Genomic DNA, 20,734 nt, shown 5'->3' on the forward strand with positions numbered 1-20,734 from the left:
TATATATATATTCAAAATTTGTGCCAAGGTTAACGTGGTCTGGTGACCCCTAAAATATATACATAGATCTGCCTCTGGCCATACCGCAAGAGGTGTGATGCAGACAGCGTATCCCCAATACAAGTATCAATGATTGATTTCATAGTTAAAATCCGTGACTTATAGGTCACACGAAGAGAACTTGTTTGTTGTTCCAAGACTCCCTTCCAACTTGAAGAGAAGCATCATTTTTGTTAAAAAGAGAGTTTAGATACCATTTTGGGTACTCAAAAAAAAAAGTGAAAAGAGAAATTGGTCATGTGCTTGTTAATGAAAATCACATGATCATTTGCTAATAAAACCAAGAAATAATGCCAAAAGAATAAAGTAAATTAAAGCAAAGGGTTTTTGAGGTTCTTTTATGTAGTCACTATCATGGAAGAATATGCATCCCTCCTGTTAAACCTTAGAAGACAGGTAACACTACAACTCATGAGCTGTCACATTTGGATTGGTTTATCAGACAGAATATTTGAGAATGGGATGCACGAATGATGTTTGTATGAGCTCTTCAAGCCAAATGTAGCAGATCTACATTTTGAAACCTATTTTTTATTTATTTAAGTATTTAAAACTTACTGGTCTGACTAATCCAAATTTAGACGGGTCCGACTAACTGAATATGCATCGTGTAGAGGCCCCTAAAGGGGAAGCGTGCTTGCTACTAGAGTTTTCTTCATTTTCAAGGTTCGAAATCGAGACATTTAGTTAAGAGTGGAGGGATTTAATTTATCTCACAACACCCCCTTGTTGATCGTCCTATTATTCATTCGGAACATACTGGTATGATTAATCTGAATTTATACTGATCCGACTAATTCAAATTTACAGTGTGTATTGTATACTAGAGGTTTCTCTGTTTCTGGGGTTCGAACCTAAGCTTCTGGTTAAAAGTGAAGGGACTTAATCCATCCCACCATACTCCTTGTTAAATGCCCTATTATGCGTTCGGAACATACTGGTCTGACGAATTCAAATTTACACTGGTTTGACTAATCCGAATTTGCAACGTTTATTGTCTATTAAAAGGAGAAACGCTTTCTATAAGGAATTTTTCCATTTTTAGGCTCGAACCGACTCCTCTAATTATACGTAAAGGACCTAACCCATCCCACCGTAATCCTTGTTGGTGGTCCTATTTTTCTATTAACCCTTTAAAGTGCCTTTAGTACATAGTATAATCTTGCTTGAAAATTAATATATATACCACAATGTCTACATTTTGTGTCATTTAATTCTATCTCTCATTTCCTCTTCCCCCATACCAATCTAGCTAAAACACCTTTACTGGATTTCTAATGGAGAATCAGTCTCTTAAATCAGAATCCTTAATCCAAAAAGAATTGCCAACTTGTTATAAAGAAGTGGCCATAGAATCATTATCAAGATATTTCAAGAATCCTCACATTCTGGAAGGTCTAAATGATGAGAGTTCTATAACTTCTTTTCCCAATATGAAAGAAAGATTGGTTTCAAGTTCAGATTCAACTTCTTCAACAAAATTCTCTGAGTTTTTTCCTCTTAATTTCCTTCAAAATGATCAAGGGAATAATAATAGTATTATCCCTTTGAATAATTTTCTTGAATCTTTTCATCATCATAATCAAGTGTCTGATCATCAAACATGTTCTTCACCAAATTCATTATCAAGTAATTACCCAACTTTAGGATTGTTTCTTAAGGAGCCTTCCATTTTAGAGATTTCAAAAAGAGCAGAAGAATCTCTAAACAACAAGAGCCACAAGTATGACTCTAATTCTTCTTTATTTCCATTTTCTTCACTAATTTTTCCTTTATTCCTCAATCTTTTTGGTAGTGTGTATATATTTCACTGCTATATAATGTCAAATATAAAAGGTCAGTCCGGTGCATCTAGTTCCCGCTTTGTGCGGGGTCCACCAAAGAGCCGGACCACAAGGGTCTATTGTACGCAGTCTTACCCTGCATTTTTGCACGATGCTGTTTCCACGGCTCGAGCCCATGACCTCCTAGTCACATGGCAGTAACTTTACCAGTTACGCCAAGGCTCGCCTTCATTATATCAAACAGCGTTCTGTACATATTTAACAGTCATTAACAAAAGAAGAGATTGCATAAGTTAGGTGCGATTATGATTATGATATACATTCAAATAACTTTATAACAGTCATTTTGTATAACAACATGTCACGATAATGACCAAGTTTTTCTGGAACTGATTTTTTATGTTATCTTATATTATATGTTCTCTGTAATACCATTTCGCTATTTTGACCAAGTAAATGTCGGGATAAAAAATACTGTTATAAAGAGGTTTGACTGTATGTTCAAGCTCTCAAAATGTTTGTTTTTCTTTTTGGTCAGGACATCAGCTGCCATATTCCCAATGTCTTCACTAGATGAAAGCCAAATTTATCAGCAGCAACAGGCTGCAGCTACAACAAGTACAACAAATTGGCTGAAAATGAATCAAACTTTAACAAATTGTACTACCACAAAAGGTTTTAGTGACTATTGGCTTAGTACTACAAAAACTCAGCCAATGAAATTCACAACAGGGTCAAGAAAATCATCACTTCATTATAATCAAGGTAATCAAAAGTCATCGTCATCATCTTCTTCTTCTTCTTTGATCGCGACGTCTCAAGGGAAGTTATTTAGAGGAGTAAGACAAAGACATTGGGGAAAATGGGTAGCAGAAATAAGGTTACCAAGAAACAGGACAAGAGTTTGGTTAGGTACATTTGATACAGCTGAAGAAGCTGCTATTGCTTATGATACTGCTGCTTATATTTTAAGAGGAGATTATGCACATTTGAATTTCCCACATTTAAAGAATCAGTTAAAGGCAAATTCTATAAATGGTAATACAGCAGCCCTGCTCGAGGCGAAAATTCGAGCAATTTCATCACAAACAAAGAAGGCTAATGATCATGATCAAGCTACAAAAGTAGTAGTATTGGCTACTGATGATTCAACATTGAAAATCAAGAATGTGATGAGTCAGAATCAAGAAATGGAAAATTCTGAGAAAAAGGTGAAGAATATTAATCAAGAAAGGTTATTATCAGAAAATAATATTGATGGAGTTCAATTAAGTAGAATGCCATCTTTGGATATGGACATGATTTGGGATGCACTTTTGGTTTCTGATTCATCTTGACCTTCAACAGATGTATTGTTTTCTTTTTTCTTCATTTTGACCAACATTATATTTGAGAAGGGAAGCTTGGATAACGGTAAAGTTGTCTCCGTGTAATCTATAGGTCACGAGTTCGAGCTGTGGAAGTAATCATTAATGCTTGCATTACGGTAGGCTGTCTACATCACATCTCTAGGGGTGCAGCCCTTCCCGAATCCCGTATGAATACGCGACGCTTTGTGCGCTGAACTACCCTTTTTATTATATTTTAAGATCAAGAGCATACTTAGGTGTTTTTTATTTTTTGGAAGATTTATATGACACTGGTTGGATTTCTGTACATGTTCAAGAGGGTGTTCAGCATCTTTTTTCATCATGTAATTTTTGTTTTTAATGATTCTATGTTTGTTTTGTGTGTGATTTATCAGACTGGTGCTTTCGGTTGTTAATGTTGGTTGTAAAAGACAGACGAATTAGGATTTAAAGTTTACGGTTCCGACCTCAAATTAATATTATAATCATATTTTTATCGGTTTTATTTTATATAATACTTTTTACTTTTCAAAAGTTAATTTGACTAATTTTTGAAGTTAAATTAGATTAAATTAACTTAATTTTTATGAAAGTTAAAATTTAGATACTAAAAAATTATATGAAAAGTACTACAAGTTGCAATCATTCTCACACCACGTTCGAAAAAGATATTTTAAACTTTTTCGAGCACTATAGTTTTTTTTTAAAACAATAAAAAGAAGATTCAATTATACGAGAAAAAAAGTATACGTGTTGTTAAGAAAAAAGAGGAGGCCTCCTATTTTCAAGACAAATTTGTAACTTTTTATATTTTTTGTTATGAGCCCGCACAAACTTATGCGTACCTCAACTAATTTCATTATTATATACTATACCTTCCACCTATACATATACCAGGTAACTCTATACCATTAAGACTTGGACAAATATAAAAATATTACCTAGTATTTTTTTTTTGTGCCTCCGCTCGGGTTTTAACATGAGATCTGAGGTTCTCCTATACTCCATTGATCACTAGGCTTTTACTTACGAGTTTTTTAAATTTTTTTACTAATATATAGGTGGGAGGAAAAGGATGTCAATTAGAACCAATTTCGACGGAAGGGGTTCAATTATTATAAATGGTTTGCTAGGTCAGTATTTCATTAATGTACCATAATGTTTTTCACATAACATCACAAATACAAGCTTTGGTTGATGTCGTTAACCTATTTGTTACCCATTTTTCAACAAATTTCTTATTAATGTGTTCTTAGAAGTAAAAGTGAAACTACGATCGACCATCAAGGATTGTGGTGGACGAATACGATCCTTTCACCCTTAATTCGAGGTTTTGAGTTTGAGTCCTAAAAATAAAATAAAAAATCTTGATAGGGAGCGCTTCCCCTTTAATGGACCTTACGCGACATAAATCTTAATACTTAGTCAGAATATTATTTTAAAAAAAATTCCCTAGCCCCTATTTCTAAAAGAGGGAAAAGACTTCATGCGTTGAAAGAGAAACTAAAGTGTTTAATTTGCTGTAGGATTGTCATGAGCCATGATATTCCAACTTATAACTTATTCATCATTATCATAGTGGGCTAAATTCGTTTACTTTGGAATTTTACTTATTTAAATAAAAGTATAAAAATCGAAGTCAAATACTTATTGTTTTTTCAACCCATCTCAAGGGGTTGACTTTATCATTTTCTAATAATAGAGTGCAATTTAATTTTTTTTTTCCTTTCCTTGGTCATAAGACTTTTGACTTTTCTTGATTATAATATCACTAAGACTATTAAGGCCAAATAAATTAATTAAAATCAAATAATTTGTTATTGTTGAGTAATGGCTCTTACACTATCACTTAGCCTCGAGAGAATAGCTTTGACAACGTACAAACTTGCTGGTTAAGCTAAATAAGAAAAGTCTTTTAATTATTCAAAAGAAAATAGTTGACAAATTGTGATATATTGAAACAAAGCTTTAACTTTAATTAAATCATGTCGAAATGCACAAGCAAATGATATCAACATCAGTAGTTACTATAGTATAAACTTTTTAAAAAAAAAAAAAAGGATTGGTTGGTCGGTATTTTTATGACATAGAATAATTGATAAAATTCCTTATCACAATGATATCACAATAGAAAAGCCACGAGAATAGAAGAAAAAAAAAACATTGTGGGATTAGTGGCAGAGGCGGATCCAGGATTCGACGGTTGCAGAGGCAACATTCAATATAAATTTATTACTGCTCATAAAGATTGGTACGTGAGACATTTGCAAGTACATATATAAAGTTTTTGCCGTAATTTTCAGGTGTCAGTGACCCCTCAACCTATAATCACTGCTCATAAAGATTAGTACGGGGAACATTTGCAAGTATATATAGATTTTTTTTGAAATTTTCGAATGTCGATGACCCCTCAAACCTATAGTGTAGGTCCGCCTGTAGTTGGGAGACATGGAAAAAACTTTCATCATGCACATTTTTTAAACAAGTTAAGAACATAGATAAATGAGTGAAAAAATAATAATAATAATAATAATAATAATAATAATAATAATAATAATAATAATAATAATTCTTTGACACCAAAATCATGTCCACAAGGCCAGAAAAAGATATTTTCATGTGTTATATAACCTGTTCGTCCAAGCTTTTAAAATCAGCTTGAAAAATATTTTTTTTTAAAGTGCTTTCGGTGAAAAACACTTTGGCACAACAGTGTTTCGCCAAGCTTTTAGAAACTGTTTGTCAATGTATTTTTTTTCAAAAGCGCTTTTGCAAAAAACCTATCTTTTTCTGCTTCTCGAAAACTACTTCTGTTTCTAGTCGAAAGCACTTTTTCCTTCCTAGAAGCTTGGCCAAACACCTTGAACTTTGTAAAAAAAAACCACTTATTTGTTATTTAGAAAAAAATATTTTTCGCCGTGGAGAAGCTTGGCCAAACAGGCTATTAGTCTCCTATTTAACCATACATAGAGCACTTGACGAACAAAAGACAGTTATCTTTAAAGTAAGCCCATGCCATTAACATCAAAATGGTTCATACTTCCAAATTGTGTCCCACCTATGCTAAAAACTTGACAATGGAACAACAAAATAATCACTAAGTCAAAAGGTAACTATAGTTAAGATAGGTGTTATCTCTAGGAAGTTAACTTAAGCTATGCCATGTTATATTTTCTCCACAGTTGGTAATAAAGTTTTATCTTCTAGGAAAAACAAAACTTTCTCCTTACTATGTTGAAGTTCTTGTTTATCAGCTTCTTCTTCTTCTTCCTGCATTTCTTTATCCTCACATTCAACCATGTCGACTCTCTTAAGTAACTCGAATTCCTCTTCATCGCCCAATGCTTCCACGCCCACGTTGTTGGTTGCCTTTGGAGCCTTTGCATCTAAATTCGGGTTTGTGCCTTCGCTGTTCTCCAAGTTGCTTTTCGCACATTTATCGGAACTTGGTCTGTACTCTGGACTCCAAGAAACGTTTCCGTTTTCACTTGGTAGTTCACTCTGCACATCAATCATATCGACATTGTGTTCAATAGGAAGTTGTTGTATTTGCAGCGGATTATTAACCACTTGCCCTGTTCTTAATCTCTCGCGATAGCCTTCCATCTCCAATCTGTATCGTTCTTTGTCTTGCAAGGCTCTCTCCTGATAAACCTGATAACCATAGGATGTCGTTAGCATGAAACAAACACGAACAAGCATACATCTTGAAATATATAAATGAGAAAAAGGGTCATATATGACCTTGCACCGTACGAAATACCTTAATTTTACTCTCAGTTATATACTTTGGTGCCATTCATAACTAAACGTAGAGGGTCATATTAGAACCATATCCCCAAAGTATTTTGACATGTTGACTCCACTTAGTCCATGCTGGAGCTCCGTCAAAATCAAGGACGTATACGAGACAATTTGTCGACGGCAAGAGTATGAATGGCCCAAAGTACAACGGAGGGTAAAGAGATAATTCGTATAATAGAGGGGTAAATTTGGACCTTTTCCGTATATAAATTATTGAGTATATCATTTGGTTCTTACCATTTTCTCGGGTACGTTTAGGTTGTTCCACAATTCACCTATCATCCGACTAATCTCCCTATCCTTCCCAGGATAGAGAGGTTTCAGCCTGGCGTGTTGCTCTGCGAAGAAAAAGTTATAACCACTTCGGTTAGGCTTAGGATGAGCAGGATCGCGCTTCTTAATTTCACATTTCTTCCTACGCTTTCTTCGAACTACTCCAGTTGCCGTCGATGCTGCTTTCCCCGTGTTATAAACAGGTAGATTCTGATTTTGCAACTCTTGATGCATTGTGTTCATTGGAACCTGATATAGAACACCTTTAAAATCTTCAGAACCGATCTTCACTGTGATAAGATATCCACTCTCAAACTTGCCATCAATGACACCACACAATGGCGAACCTGTTGATGGTGCTGCAGTTTCTGCAAGCACAAAAGAAATATTTCGATCTTAATATTTCATTACTTCAACAACAGGAACTTCATTTCCAAAAATTTATATTTATGAAAATAATCAAAAGCAACGAACCGCTCAAACAGAAATCCACAAAAAAGGGCCCCAATTCTGTTACCACACACCTTTAATACTTTTTAGCTTTTGCAATTAGCCTGCAGTATAAAATCTAATAACTCATGAACCAACAGGCAATAGCGCAACGCCACAAGACATGTCAAAAAAATTTACTTGTTGCTATTTGTATCATTTATATATAAAGCCTACGTCCATGGTGGAGATTATACACATTATTTGTTAGCTATAGTAGGAGCTTTATTGAACTTCCAACCCCGTCGAACAGTTAAAAGCATTCTCAAGTTATTTTTACTTCAATATGAAACAGAATTATCAATATAGATGAGCACTCATCTTATCATATGAATCTGTAGATACAATTTTTTTGAGACGCTAACATTCCCACCTACCCCAACCTCCCATCCCCTGGCTCTTGCATCAATCATCTTTAGATTTGTCAGGCAGGATTATTCAAATTCGTTGACAGTTCTAGTAATTTTTGTTTCCTGTCCAGTAATTGTAACAAACTTTTTCTTCTAATTTGAAACTTTAGTTTGACTAGCACAGTGTTACTATACATTTAGAAGAAAACATTTGCTTTCTAAGTCCGCTTCATAATGGCAATGACTTTTTCTTAGAGTTGATCATATCCCTTCACTCCATACATCTCCTATACTCCACTGTCCGTACTGACGATAGTATCATAGAAACTGACTAAGAAGTTAGTCAACGCCATAACAAACGGAGTAGAATATCTATACGATATGATAGCATATAAGGCAAGAATTTGGGAGAAGAAACAAGTATGTTGATGATGTTTACCAAATAACTAAGTCCAAAGATTTGACAACCTCACTCCCAAAATGGATTAGTTCTACGTTATGCTATCTTTTGAGAAATTCTACTTTATTCTATCTGAAAATGGAAATTCCATATAAATAGATTTTGTTTAAAACGTACAGAAGTTTATATGTAAGAGATTTAAGCCTCACCAAATTCTTGGAACTAGCCACTATTTTCTTTCTTTTCTTTAGCTAAGGGACTGTCGGAAACAGCCTTTCCGCCCTCCCAGGGCAGGGGTAAGGCTGCGTACATCCTACCCTCCCTTCCCCAGACCCCACTTGTGGGAATCCACTAGGTTGTTGTTGTAGCCACTATTTTCCTTTTTCTCCTGAGGATCATCTTGATGATCTCGAAAGAGGACGTCAGAAATTTCTTTATACATGGACTACAAGGTTTCCGAAAGACATGAACGATGGACTATGAGTATGACATAAAGATTCGGAATAGCTCTTACCAACATGTTTAGGAAGCAAAGACAAAAAAGAGGAGTGAGAACAAGTGCAAGGACAAGTAGGCAACCTTCAGGAAATGTTGTTTCTATCATCTGCAACTTGGGCGTGGCAGCTTCTATTTCTGGTGATGGAAGCACATATCCGGCCAAGCCATGTGGTGGAGCTGCAGCATGTGAAACTTGCTGCAACACATCTGCAGGATATCTATGTTTTATAATTGAGATAGCCTCGACGCAACTAAGTAATTAATGCAAGAGTTTACACAAACCAGGAGAAGGGGTCCAGTGCTTCGCCTTGAAATAGTAGACTCTTTCGTAGTGATAGATCAATGAAATATAATACTTCCGGAGGATAAATGAAGCATTCGTGGCTGAAGAAGGAAAGCTAAAAACTGTTGTTACTTCTTTCCATCTTTTCCCCCCTAGAACCTGCAATTTCATTTGAAAAATCCAACTTGTAAGAAGAGCAAAACAGATACAGATTCAACAAAGATTTCAACTCAATGAATCCAAGGCGTTTATGACAAAATATAAATGAAAAGAGCACCAAAAGTTTGAACACAATGAGTTATATCAAGCTCTATTACCTTTGCGATACCACCACGAGTAGTTACCTCGACAAAGAGGCGATGCAAATCCAACGGTTTCCCCCCTATAACAGGGATCCTGAAAAATCACAACCAACAGAAGCATTAGTGAATGAACCGAGTGAACTATACAAACTTGAGTAATGATGAGAACAGAGAAGCCTATGGCATTATATTTCATGTTTGAAACATTTGATACTTAGCAAGGAAAGTCTGAAAGATTGGTAGAGTATTTTGCATAAGGAAAGCATAAAGGTTAGCAGACCGTTTAGCACTTATAAAATTCCTGATCGAGCATTTTACACTGGAAACTAGGTGAAATGCCTACTAAATGGGATGTTATGACCACTCATTGGAGCTCAAAGAAAACCCAGGGCTAACTGATCAATAGAAGCAGTGGTGGAGCCAGAAATTCAAACAAGCACGACACTTACAAATTTCTTTATACAAGGGGATTCGACAAGTTATATATACATGCCTTTTGTTTTACCTATACACAGAACAATTTTCCAGTATAGGGGGTTCAATTGAAGCCCTTCACCATAAATAGCTCCGCCACAGAATAGAAGCTCCGACGAGCTTTGCTTTGAGCAAAAAAGAATCTCTATTTAAGCATGATCAGGATGAATCAGAGAATAACTTAAAGCATATCTACCATTTTCGAGTAGGCAATATGATCACATCACACCTCAGGATTAGGCCGGAAAACAACTTAAAAAAGATATTTCCAGTTATTTTTTTATATTTAAACAACATATGGCAGGGAGGCACAGCATGTGACAGGAAAGAGAAACAGGGTTGGGGGCACCCAAGGGTGTCACCTCACCTTTAATAAAATGGGCAAAATCATGGGAAAGCAAGTTCAAACAGGGGCAAAATATGTTTGGTGATTTCTTTCAATATGCCTAAGTGGTGCAAAGTTGCTCTATAATTGTATTGGTGGAAGGTATATATACTAGTGAAATTATCCACATGCGCGCAATCTGCTCCTACATTACCATTATTTAAAAATAAATAGATACAGGCCGGGTGGGGTAAGATAGGAGAGTTTAAAGGGCAGCCCGGGTTCGGGGAAGGGCCGGACCACAAAGGTCTATTATATGCAGCCTACGTCACATGGCAACAACTTTACCAATTACGCATTGGTTCCAATAAGCCAAGAAGAAGAAGAAAAAACTCACATGAACTTGGTTCTCATAGCAGCATGGAACTTCTGCAAAGTATCCATAAAAAGTTGAGGAGAGGCCACAACATTTTCATATGAAGCCAATGGAGGTGGATATGGATGATAATTTGGGGGTGCTACTCTGAGTGGCACTGGACTATTTTCAGCAGAAGAGGATGCCATTTTCAACTTCTTTTATAACATACTTACAAAATCAACCCTCAAACTTCAATCACTCCAATGCTTGTTTTCCCAAGATTCTTCTCTATGCTGCAGATTACACAAATATAATTAAGAAAACAGCTAAAATGCCAGCAAAAGTATCAAGAAAACAACAAAAAGAGTTCAATTTTTTAATCTCATATAACCTTAAGGTAAAAATTAAACATGTAAAAGGTTTGTGATAGCAAACAGACAAAAACTAGTCAGATGAAATTTCCAGAAAATAAGACTAATGAATCCAAAACCAGTTAAGAATAGTCATATACAATCCAATAGTAGATGCAAGAAGATCCAAAAAGATTATAAGAAACAGACAAAACCAGAAACACAAAGGGGAGGTGTGGGGTGGGGTTTGGGGGTTAGTGTAACAACAATAGCAAACCAACTGCAATCACACAAACGGGGGTGAGGAGTTCAGTGTGTACGCAAGCCTTAGGCACCTTTCGGAGAGTCTGTTCCCGATAGACCCGACACACGAAAAGACAAGCACTAACAACAACACATAGTAAGAAAAAGAAGGGAAAGGAACAAGTAATACTAAATCCAACAACAATTTGGGGGGGGGGGGGGGGTTAGTGTATACCATGAAAATGCCACTGGAAAGAAGTGAATAACAACAACCCCTTTAACTCCAAGTAGCAGAGGAAAATACTCAAAGCCCAAGAAAAGCATATAATAGTACACAACCATAGCTGTAACAGCCATGAATATTGTTTCAGAGCACCAAATATAGGAACACAAGAAGACCTATACAAAGCTTCAGAAATCTCAAAAGCAGAGATACCCTTTTAGGCTCAGGTCATAAATATCTCAGATACATACATAAACAACCCTCTTCTCTAGGTCTATTATATATCTATATACATATGCTATAAAATTACTATAAAATCTTTATTTCTGACATTCTAAAGATATGACATGTAATTGATTATTAGTACTCTTTTTCAAGAACCCCATATATCTGCATATATAACAAAGTCCAAAGCTCTATTCTTTCCTCTTTTTCTGACACAGTTCTCAGAAAGTAAGATTTATGACCTAAACTAAAAGGGGTTGGTGGGACATAACCTACCCCACCACCCCCACCCCCACCCCCACCACCCCCAAATAAAATATGCCCTTTTGCAGAATGAACAATACATAAAATCCCACCTTGAGATTTCAACATCAACACTGTTCTCTTCTCCACCTTGCATGGAACAAACACAAAAGTATTTTATTATAATCTAAAAAGAAATCATTTTTATGAAATAATACACCTTACTGAGTAATAAAAATCAAGTCTTTATTATTATAACAAAGAAAACTTACCAGCAAACAGTAAGAGAGATTTGATATGTTACTAGCAAATGAGACAGAATAAAAGGAAAGTGGTTTTTTAATATAAAGCCTTATAAAAAAAATATGAAAAGGACTGGTTTTTTTCTATTGTTTAATATTTTCTTCTTGTAACCTTGTTGGTTTAATATTAATGGAGACTAAGAAAATGTGAGGTAGTTTTATAATGATGAGAGGATGATGCAGAAATGTATGAATCTTGAAAAGCCATGAAAATTTATATGACTATTTTGCCCTCATTGGTTTACATATAGGACAAAGAAATAAAAGGGTATTTAAGGAAATTTACTTCAAAAATCCTAAACATCATAGAATTGCAGTTATGGTTCTTGTATATGCCCCGTTTGGAGCGGCACGTTTTTTTATTATCTCTCTACGTGCATAGCCACATATTTATATGAAAACATTTTTTTTAAGGCACATATTAGATCACGGATTTAATTCATATAGTACTTTTTTGGTACATTAAATTCATATAAAATGACTTAATGTTTTCTCTATATATAGTGGCTAAGAAAATACACTAAACTAATTTGCTTTTTATCTGCTTAAATTTTAGTGGACATATCCGTTATGGAGGTCAGTAATAGGCAGCAGGTACTCGGTGAAATAGATGAGATGCACCTAAACTGGTTCGAACATCACCATCTTCAATATATATATATATATATATATATATATATATATATATATATATATATATATATATTAATACATAAATTTAATATATAATATCAGTATCGATTATAACAAGTTATTTAATGAATTTTATAAATTATTACATATGTTAATTGTTGTTACAGGTCATCTTAACGTGATGATATAAAAACTGTTATATTGTTAGTGCCCCCAAAAAATTAAAGCCATGATATCACGTAATGTTATTCAAGTAGTTAAAGAAAATGGTTTCTTAAAAAAAATAGTAATAAAATTAAAGATAATAACCAAAGGATATAAGAGAGAGATGAGTGTCGTAATAACAGGTAATATATTAATTATATGCATTTAAACAATTGAATAAGTCTTATAGCCCGTTTGGCCAAGCTGCAAAAATTAGCTTATTTTGAGAAGTGTTTTTTTCAAAAGTGTTTTTCTCAAAAGTACTTTTGGTGAGAAGCAGTTTGTGTTTGGCTAATTAGTTTGAAAAGCACTTCTGAGCAGCAATTAGTGTTTGACCAAGCTTTAAAAAACTGCTTCTAAGTGTATTTTTCTCAAAAGTGCTTCTCAAAAAAGTGTTTTTGGAGAGAAACTACTTTTTTCTGCTTCTCCAAAACTGTTTCTGCTTCTCCTCAAAAACACCTTTTTTACTTCAAGAAGCTTGGTCAAACACCTTAAATTGAGGCCAAAAGTGCTTTTGGCCAAAAATAAGCACTTTTGGCCAAAAATAAGCACTTTTGGCCAAAAATAAGTTTGGCCAAACAGGCTATTACTATAACTTTGGAAAAAGGGGTTGTCATTTTCTCTTTTTCTGGACCTCTCACTTAATATTCTGACAAAGTTTCAAGAAAAACAGAACCACATATTAATGAGGTATCAATTCATTCAACCGTGGCAACTCAACTAATTAATTTTTTTTAGAAATATTGAAATATTTTTTTCCTAGAAAATTTCATTAAAGCATACAAATAAGGACCCAGAATTTTACAAAAGATCTTCAAAAATTACTAAAATATCATAATTTAAAATTTGAACTTAAGTCGTAAAATAACTTTTGAATCCTTTGTACAAATATACTAAACTCTTTCCTTATATTAAAGGGATTCAACAGTTTATATCAAATTCTCAAAAAGCAAGCCTACATAGGTGACATTTAGTTCGGAGCGGTGAAAAGAATAATCTACATATTAAAATATAACATTCTTAATACAATATTTGACTTTATTTTTTGTTTCCACATAATCAATTATAATGCTTGATTCCTTATTATAATCCCTATATTATAACACTGAATAACAAATATCTGTTTTACAATCTCTACATTATTTGCTTCATAACCAAACGACCCCTTAGACCATAAAAAAATGTAGTACATTCACAGTTTTAATTTAAAATATTCACAGTTTACAATATTTTAAAAAATTAGCCAATTCGCTCAAACTTAACCTTCAGAAAATCGTGTCCAAAAGTTCGAAAATTGTGTCCAAAAACTGGAATCTTATCTCCTGAATTTTAAATTAGCAATTCAGAAATTTAGGACACTTAATCCTAAAAGTCCTAAAGTTCAAATTAGCAGCTCAAAAATTTAGGACACTAAATACTGAATTTCAATTTAGTAGCTCAAAAAATTCACAATACATAAAATCAGGATATTTAGTCCTGAAGTTTGAGTGAACTGGTTAAAAACTAAATAATTGTAAATTATGAATATATTTTAAATACCAGGCTTAAAAGTGGCTATTGGTGCAGTTTTAAATGGCTTAGATTAGGATGGGCTTTGAAGTTACTATGGTCGATAATTGGGCTAGGGGCTGCCCATATTGCAATGAGACTGCAACCACATGATGCTGCAGAAAGCCCAAAATTTTCAAAAAGTAGATATAGAATGATAATATCCAGAAAAAATAGATAATCAAGAAATCACTATTCAAACTACAGTGTCACGAGTTCGAATCTTACAATTAAAATACTTACCTTCTAATAAGAAAGAAAAAAAACAGAGAAAACATTAATTGGACAGTTGGAAAAGAGATCCAATCCAATGATATTTATCATGTTCTACAAAATTTGGGAATATGTATAACAGGTGTAAGAATTTCCATAAAATTTAAGCTCTTTCTAAATGTTAAAAGTAACATTTTTAAATCTGCAGCCGTTCGCTGTTCTTGAGCCGAGGGTCTATAGAAAACAACATATCTACTTTCATAAGGTAGGGGTAAAGTCTGCGTACACATTACCCTCCTCAAACCCCACTTATGAGATTCTACTAATTTTTTGTTGTTGTTGCATCTGCCCCCCCCCCCCTCCCCACCCCAAACCCCAAGGAAAGAAAATAGAAACAGTGAGAACCATCTAGTTGACGCATGGCTCGGATAGCATTTGTCGGAAAAACCCGAAGGCACAACCATTCTCATCCAACAACTTCAAAGCAATATGGTCTTCTCCCTTTCGGACTAGGAGGAAGAAACACATGTCATGCATTTATTGATTTGATACAAATGTTCTCCCAACTAGGAGTCCTGCTTGAACATAATCACATCTCATGAATAGTTGAATCCAATGTGTTGTCTAAAATTTCCTGCTGCTTTAAGGGGAGAAGCAACTCATTAAGCAATGTGGAGTACATAGATGCATCACTTAATCAAGTGATTGATGACTAAACTTTTCAACAGGCCAGACCTCAGTTTCTACAACTTGGGAAAAAAAAATGTGTACCAAAATTGGGTATTATAACGGAAAAAGGCGGTCTAATGTGGTCTCTTTGGCAGTTGGCGACAAAGTAGCACACGTTACCTATTTAATCAGAAGATTCAGTTTACATGCTGTGGTGGCAATGGGAATTCTCTCCACAATGTGTGTGTTCATTATACTCATGGTTCTCATCGCCTGTAGCAGCCATGGAACCATAGGGTTGTGGTTCTGAGCGCGGAAATAATAGCTTCAGCCGGAAAGCATCTACACCGTTCAAATAATAACGAAAGAGTCTCTTTGCTCTAATGAATCCAAGACGACCATACAAAGCGAGTGCTCCTTTATTTGTAACTTCTGCTTCCAAAGTCACCTACAAAATATACGAAAAAATTAAGTGGAAAAATAATTGCTAGATGCTAACTCATGATAGTATGGTGCTTTATCATTTCATTTCTTTTTGAAAAAACGTAGGAAAAAGCTTAAGAGGTCAGATTTAGGTCCAACAGCAGAAATTCACCGAACACATAGTTATGGTTGAACTGCAACTCAGAGAATACCAAGCTATTGTGCATGCTCTAATCATGTGCGGCAAGTCACAAAGAATGGCTTACTCAAGCTCGTAATATAAAAAATGGATAGATCATCTCTGATACCATGGCTGCAATTACTTATGCTTCCCACAACATAATTCTTAAAGTCGCTGATATGAAAGTTTTCCTTGAGCCGAGGGCTATCGGAAACCGCCTATCTACCTTCACAAGGTAGGGTTAAGGTAGGAGTACACATTAACCTTCCCAGATTCCACTTGTGGGATTACACTGGGTTTGTTGTTGCTAATATGAAAGTTTTCAGCACGTTGTAACATACCTCTTCACAACCAGATTCCATCATCACCTTGATAGATCTTGTGACAAGTTCTGTAGCTGGAAGATGAAATACTACGGCTCAGTAGCTGATCGGATGTTATATCAAAAGCTCATATGCATGTATGAAGTCACAATGTCAATGGCATCATAATTATCATATTTCTTTTTTTTTTTTTTTAGTTCCCTTCCCCTTTGATCCCCCTTTGTTGGAGCTATATTGCTCTTTGGTGACTCGAACCCACAACTTTGGGGTTGCAGGTGGGGGCTGCTGACCATGGGGAGTGCTGACCATCTGAGTAACCCCTCTTGTCATAATTATGATATTTCTTACATAGTAAAAGCCACAATCAAGTTCCTAAAATTCTACCAGGACTATCAAGGGCATCCTCATGGGAAAATCATTTTGGAAAACTTAATGGAAAAGGGTACACCAAAAAAAGTGCTATAAAATGTTCAATTGACAAAAAGAACAATATCATGTGCACGGTAAACAAAAAACAAGTGGTGAAATTACCCAGAAAACCAGCTTAACAAGGATTACTAGTAGGAACTTCTCCTTTGATTGTTTTTCCTATATTAGCTCTTTAATATACTGAATATAGTGATAGGTGCATACACATATTCTGTTTCTTTTCCCTCTTTTTCAGATTCTGTAACAACACCAGATGAAGGAAAGTCAAACTAATCAATCAAGACTCAGTCTCGACCAATGTAACCTCACTGCCACATCCAATTTCACAGTAAGAATTTGCTTTTCGATGTGGAAACTGGAAAGGGGAATCAAAGAGAGTGTCTCAGGAAGAGGAGGCAGTAAAGGAAATAGGGAGATTTCTTGTGTTAAATTTTCAAAGAAATAACCGAAGGATTAGAAAAATAAGAGCTACTCAACAAGACTTGAGCAGTCTCTGCTCTATAGTTGCTGGAGATTAGGAGTGAGGAAGTTTGCACCCTCAGAACACATTTAAAAACCTTATTTTCTAATTTTCCTTCTCCGTGGCCGACAGGAAATACATTTGAGAACATATCCAGCTCATTTCTTAATGCTGAAAGAATACCCAAAAAAAGCCTAGACATCTACCCTTGTATTTTTTATCTGATTAAATGTCGACCCAATCAAACAAATACAATCTGCTTCTTCACATTGGCCCCTCAAAGAAACACAATAGGCTTAATCAGGTACATGATTCGGACGCGTGTCATATTAAAGACATCATCCGTAGTTCGAAGAGACTGCAGCAATATGAATGAAAGGTCCTTATCAATTTATCTAACAAAAAAGTGAAAAAATACTGACCGATTCCTTTGCCTCTGTAAGGCTTAAGAACCACAAGCATTGCAATGTAACCTCTGAAAGTACCGCGATGCTCTCCCATCTTGCAGACCACCGTCCCTATACATTTCCCCTTATGGAAAGCCTGCAAATATCTCAATAACAAAGAAAGAGTTATGCTCCTGGTGGAATATAACACAACTATGATAACAAAGGAGTGTGAGGAGTACCATAAAAGACAGTTGCGGCCAAAGATAGACAAAGTAGCGGTAAGTGAAGATGGAGTAGGGCTCACTAAGCTCTTCATCAACAAGGTTCATGATAAGAGGTAGATGATGTTCACCCCCATAGCTAACATACTCTATTTCCGATGCCTTGATGTCCAATTGTGGTTCATTTTCGCTCATTGTCTCCATAAGTCAGTGGTAGACCTGGCGGTGATCCAAAATAAAGACCGTGTGTAGGGTGCCTTTGAGAGAAACATAGCAGGAGTGTCACAGGAATCCAGTGTAATTTACGCGATAGCATCAAGTTTTTCATAGGAAAGATTGTTCACTAGCCAAATCACAAATTAAACTCTTGTGCAGCATTAACAACCATTGGAATTGGAAGATTCATATCTACAAGATGACTACACTTGGTACTTTCAACAAACATCAACCTTTTCTCTTTCCAGATAAGCAAGAAAAGCAAACATCAATTTTCTTGCCATCCGGTTACAAAAGTTTTATAATGCAATTTTAGTTCAACCTCAAGCAACCATAATAAGGAGCTTCCTTCTCTTATTACTTACCATTTCTTAAATTTTTCATTGGCTCAATGTGACGCCCATGACGGAGGGTGGGCCGACAAGGGGCAAGACTGGCAAGTTTCTAGGCTGGCAAGCTTCCGATGAAGAGGTGCACATGTCACACCTTAGGCGAATCCCACATCAGAATGGGAGGAAAGTGAAGAGCTTTACAAGTCGCAACACAAGTCACAAGGTATGCACGCTTTTAGGCTCAATGATAGCATTAGACCAAGGGATAAATCTGTGAGGTCTATTGGGTCAAAGCGGACAATAAGTATCATGGACTTGGGTCGTGACACTCAAATTTCTAAACATGAGAATTTCATTTACCTGACACACTACCAATTATAGCAGTTTTTAGTTGAACCCCACCTCATGGTCCTCTATCTCTATAGCTCTCTCCATAGGACATAATATTATTTGGGAACAGACCACACAAGAAACCATAGTATAAAGTATATACACACATTTCACGTGTCTTCTAGACTTAAGAAACATATTCGCTAGCTATCCAACATAGTGAGGGTCTTATGAAGACAAAGGGAGTCCCTATGTTTTTTTGAACGGTAAAATTCATAGCAAATCATTAAAATTAAGGCAAAAATCAAACTATTTTTTTCTTTTTATAATAGTGGCGTCAGAACCAACTTGCGCGCACATGTATTAATTCAATCGGTGGCCAGCCTACAAGCAAAGGTACCTCATAAACCTGCCCGCCTATTACAACTATGCTATTCAAACATATAAAAAAACTCAGGCACCTATACAACCCTCTTTAAATATATTTCAGACTAATCTAACCGCTTTGCTTTCTCAATGTTTACTCAATTTCAACCAGAGGTGGACCTTTGTATTATATTGAGGGGTCACCGGACCCCGTAAACTTCGTCAAAAGTCTTGTATATGTATATGTATATACCTTAAAAATGATTAAATTAAATCACTTGGCACCCTGAACACTAAAAGTATTTAGAGGGCACTGATTGAACAAAAATTGTGCCCCGTCGCCTTAAAATCTTGGGTACGCCTCTGATTTCAACTATGCTATTCAAACACAAAAAAACAACACAAGATACAAATTAAACTACATATCAAAGATTTCCTAAGCAATGCATTCTAACACCACAAATGAACTAAAAATGATCATTTTATATATGAAAGTTACATTTTTTTTTTCTTCCTCATTACTGAAAACCACTAATTATAGCTTCACTCATTTGAATTAAGTGCAAAAAATCTACAAATTTTCATTCTTTAAAAGAAAAACCATAGAACAAAATGAAAACTCGATTTTTTTTTCATTTTAAAGAATCTACTTCTCAATTCAAAAGACATAAACAAACAAAAAAAACTGTTTCAAGAACCCAATTTTTTGTGTGTGTGTGTGTGTGGAGGGGGGGGGGGTTCTAATAGGAAAATATACATAATTATGCAAGAAAAGAAAAGGGGATTAAAAAGGAGCTTACTTTACTTCAATGATGAAAAGCTAAGCTCATAAGCTCATTGGAAACTGATGGGAGAGACAATAGAAGAAGAAAGAGCTCTGCAAATTCTTCGATTTTTTTTTTTTTAAATTTTTGTTTCAATTTTTGATTGCATTTGGGGCATTCTTAAAAGCCTTTATAACTGGGCTTGGTTTTGTCCTGGCCCTCTTGAGGAACGTTTTAACTCGAGATACTCTTTTTTCGGAGGCATTTGCAGAAATGTCCCTTTATGGCTATATCTGTCTAAAAAAATAAGGACAAGTTACACATTTGATCAATCCACCAAAAATAAGTTTATTCGCTTGCCAATATACTAATAAATATATACACAAAATATACATGTTATAGTATGTATATTATATATCAATATACAAAAAATATAGTATATTTTACTGGCTACTATTTTTTTGAGCGGCTATATAATTATACTTCAATTACTTCTAGGCAAAATTTAGTCAACTGGATTAATGGGGATAGATTTTAAAGAGTGACCTTGAGAAAAGGTCACACTGTGCAAATAATTCCTTTTTTTTCTACAAAAAGCATGGCCATATTATTTTAACAACTAGCAGCCCTTTTGGATTAACTGAATGAAAGCCGCTTTATGCACTAAGCTTTATACGTGCTGAATATGATTTTATCAT

At 35.1% G+C, this 20,734-nt stretch overlaps 3 protein-coding genes across 6 annotated transcripts; 1 reads left to right on the plus strand and 2 right to left on the minus strand.

Annotated features, from left to right (window-relative positions):
- The first annotated feature begins 1,285 nt into the window (after nucleotides 1-1,285).
- On the plus strand, nucleotides 1,286-3,609 carry LOC104230390 (ethylene-responsive transcription factor ERF062). The gene is made up of 2 exons (XM_009783183.2): nucleotides 1,286-1,783; nucleotides 2,383-3,609. Exons 1-2 carry the CDS (start codon nucleotides 1,338-1,340, stop codon nucleotides 3,179-3,181), a joined length of 1,245 nt encoding a protein of 414 aa, XP_009781485.1. The 5' UTR covers nucleotides 1,286-1,337; the 3' UTR covers nucleotides 3,182-3,609.
- A 2,577-nt stretch (nucleotides 3,610-6,186) lies between these two features.
- Nucleotides 6,187-12,452, minus strand: LOC104230389 (high mobility group B protein 15). 3 transcript variants are annotated; one of them, XM_009783179.2, is made up of 8 exons: nucleotides 12,306-12,452; nucleotides 12,147-12,183; nucleotides 10,789-11,042; nucleotides 9,608-9,686; nucleotides 9,290-9,449; nucleotides 9,089-9,214; nucleotides 7,235-7,638; nucleotides 6,187-6,847 (listed from the first exon to the last, which is right to left on the minus strand). In XM_009783179.2, the coding sequence occupies exons 3-8, from the start codon at nucleotides 10,953-10,955 to the stop codon at nucleotides 6,359-6,361; spliced, it is 1,425 nt and encodes a 474-aa protein (XP_009781481.1). In that variant the 5' UTR covers nucleotides 10,956-11,042; nucleotides 12,147-12,183; nucleotides 12,306-12,452; the 3' UTR covers nucleotides 6,187-6,358. The 3 variants fall into 3 exon arrangements, with proteins under 3 accessions (XP_009781481.1, XP_009781483.1, XP_009781482.1); XM_009783181.2 differs by lacking the exon at nucleotides 12,147-12,183 and having other exon boundaries at nucleotides 12,306-12,446; XM_009783180.2 differs by lacking the exons at nucleotides 12,147-12,183; nucleotides 12,306-12,452 and adding an exon at nucleotides 11,578-12,071.
- A 2,996-nt stretch (nucleotides 12,453-15,448) lies between these two features.
- LOC104230388 (N-alpha-acetyltransferase MAK3) lies at nucleotides 15,449-20,201 on the minus strand. 2 transcript variants are annotated; one of them, XM_009783178.2, is made up of 5 exons: nucleotides 20,073-20,201; nucleotides 18,047-18,247; nucleotides 17,841-17,961; nucleotides 16,548-16,603; nucleotides 15,449-16,050 (listed from the first exon to the last, which is right to left on the minus strand). In XM_009783178.2, exons 2-5 carry the CDS (start codon nucleotides 18,230-18,232, stop codon nucleotides 15,805-15,807), a joined length of 609 nt encoding a protein of 202 aa, XP_009781480.1. In that variant the 5' UTR covers nucleotides 18,233-18,247; nucleotides 20,073-20,201; the 3' UTR covers nucleotides 15,449-15,804. The 2 variants fall into 2 exon arrangements, with proteins under 2 accessions (XP_009781480.1, XP_009781479.1); XM_009783177.2 differs by having other exon boundaries at nucleotides 18,047-18,285.
- Between the last annotated feature and the right edge of the window lie 533 nt (nucleotides 20,202-20,734).

The sequence above is a fragment of the Nicotiana sylvestris genome, chromosome 1 (genome assembly GCF_000393655.2).
Source record: "Nicotiana sylvestris chromosome 1, ASM39365v2, whole genome shotgun sequence".
Lineage (NCBI taxonomy): Eukaryota > Viridiplantae > Streptophyta > Magnoliopsida > Solanales > Solanaceae > Nicotiana > Nicotiana sylvestris.

Coding starts and splice junctions, on each gene's coding strand:
- LOC104230389 (XM_009783179.2), bottom strand. CDS start 10,955: ATGGCATCCTCTTCTGCTGAAAATAGTCCAGTGCCACTCAGAGTAGCA. Junction 9,215..9,289: donor GCACTGGACCCCTTCTCCTG/GTTTGTGTAAAC, acceptor GATATCCTGCAG/ATGTGTTGCAGCAAGTTTCA. Junction 6,848..7,234: donor TAAACGTACCCGAGAAAATG/GTAAGAACCAAA, acceptor TATGGTTATCAG/GTTTATCAGGAGAGAGCCTT.
- LOC104230388 (XM_009783178.2), bottom strand. CDS start 18,232: ATGGAGACAATGAGCGAAAATGAACCACAATTGGACATCAAGGCATCG. Junction 16,604..17,840: donor TTACAGAGGCAAAGGAATCG/GTCAGTATTTTT, acceptor TTCATCTTCCAG/CTACAGAACTTGTCACAAGA. Junction 16,051..16,547: donor TGGAATCTGGTTGTGAAGAG/GTATGTTACAAC, acceptor TATATTTTGTAG/GTGACTTTGGAAGCAGAAGT.
- LOC104230390 (XM_009783183.2), top strand. CDS start 1,338: ATGGAGAATCAGTCTCTTAAATCAGAATCCTTAATCCAAAAAGAATTG. Junction 1,784..2,382: donor CTAAACAACAAGAGCCACAA/GTATGACTCTAA, acceptor CTTTTTGGTCAG/GACATCAGCTGCCATATTCC.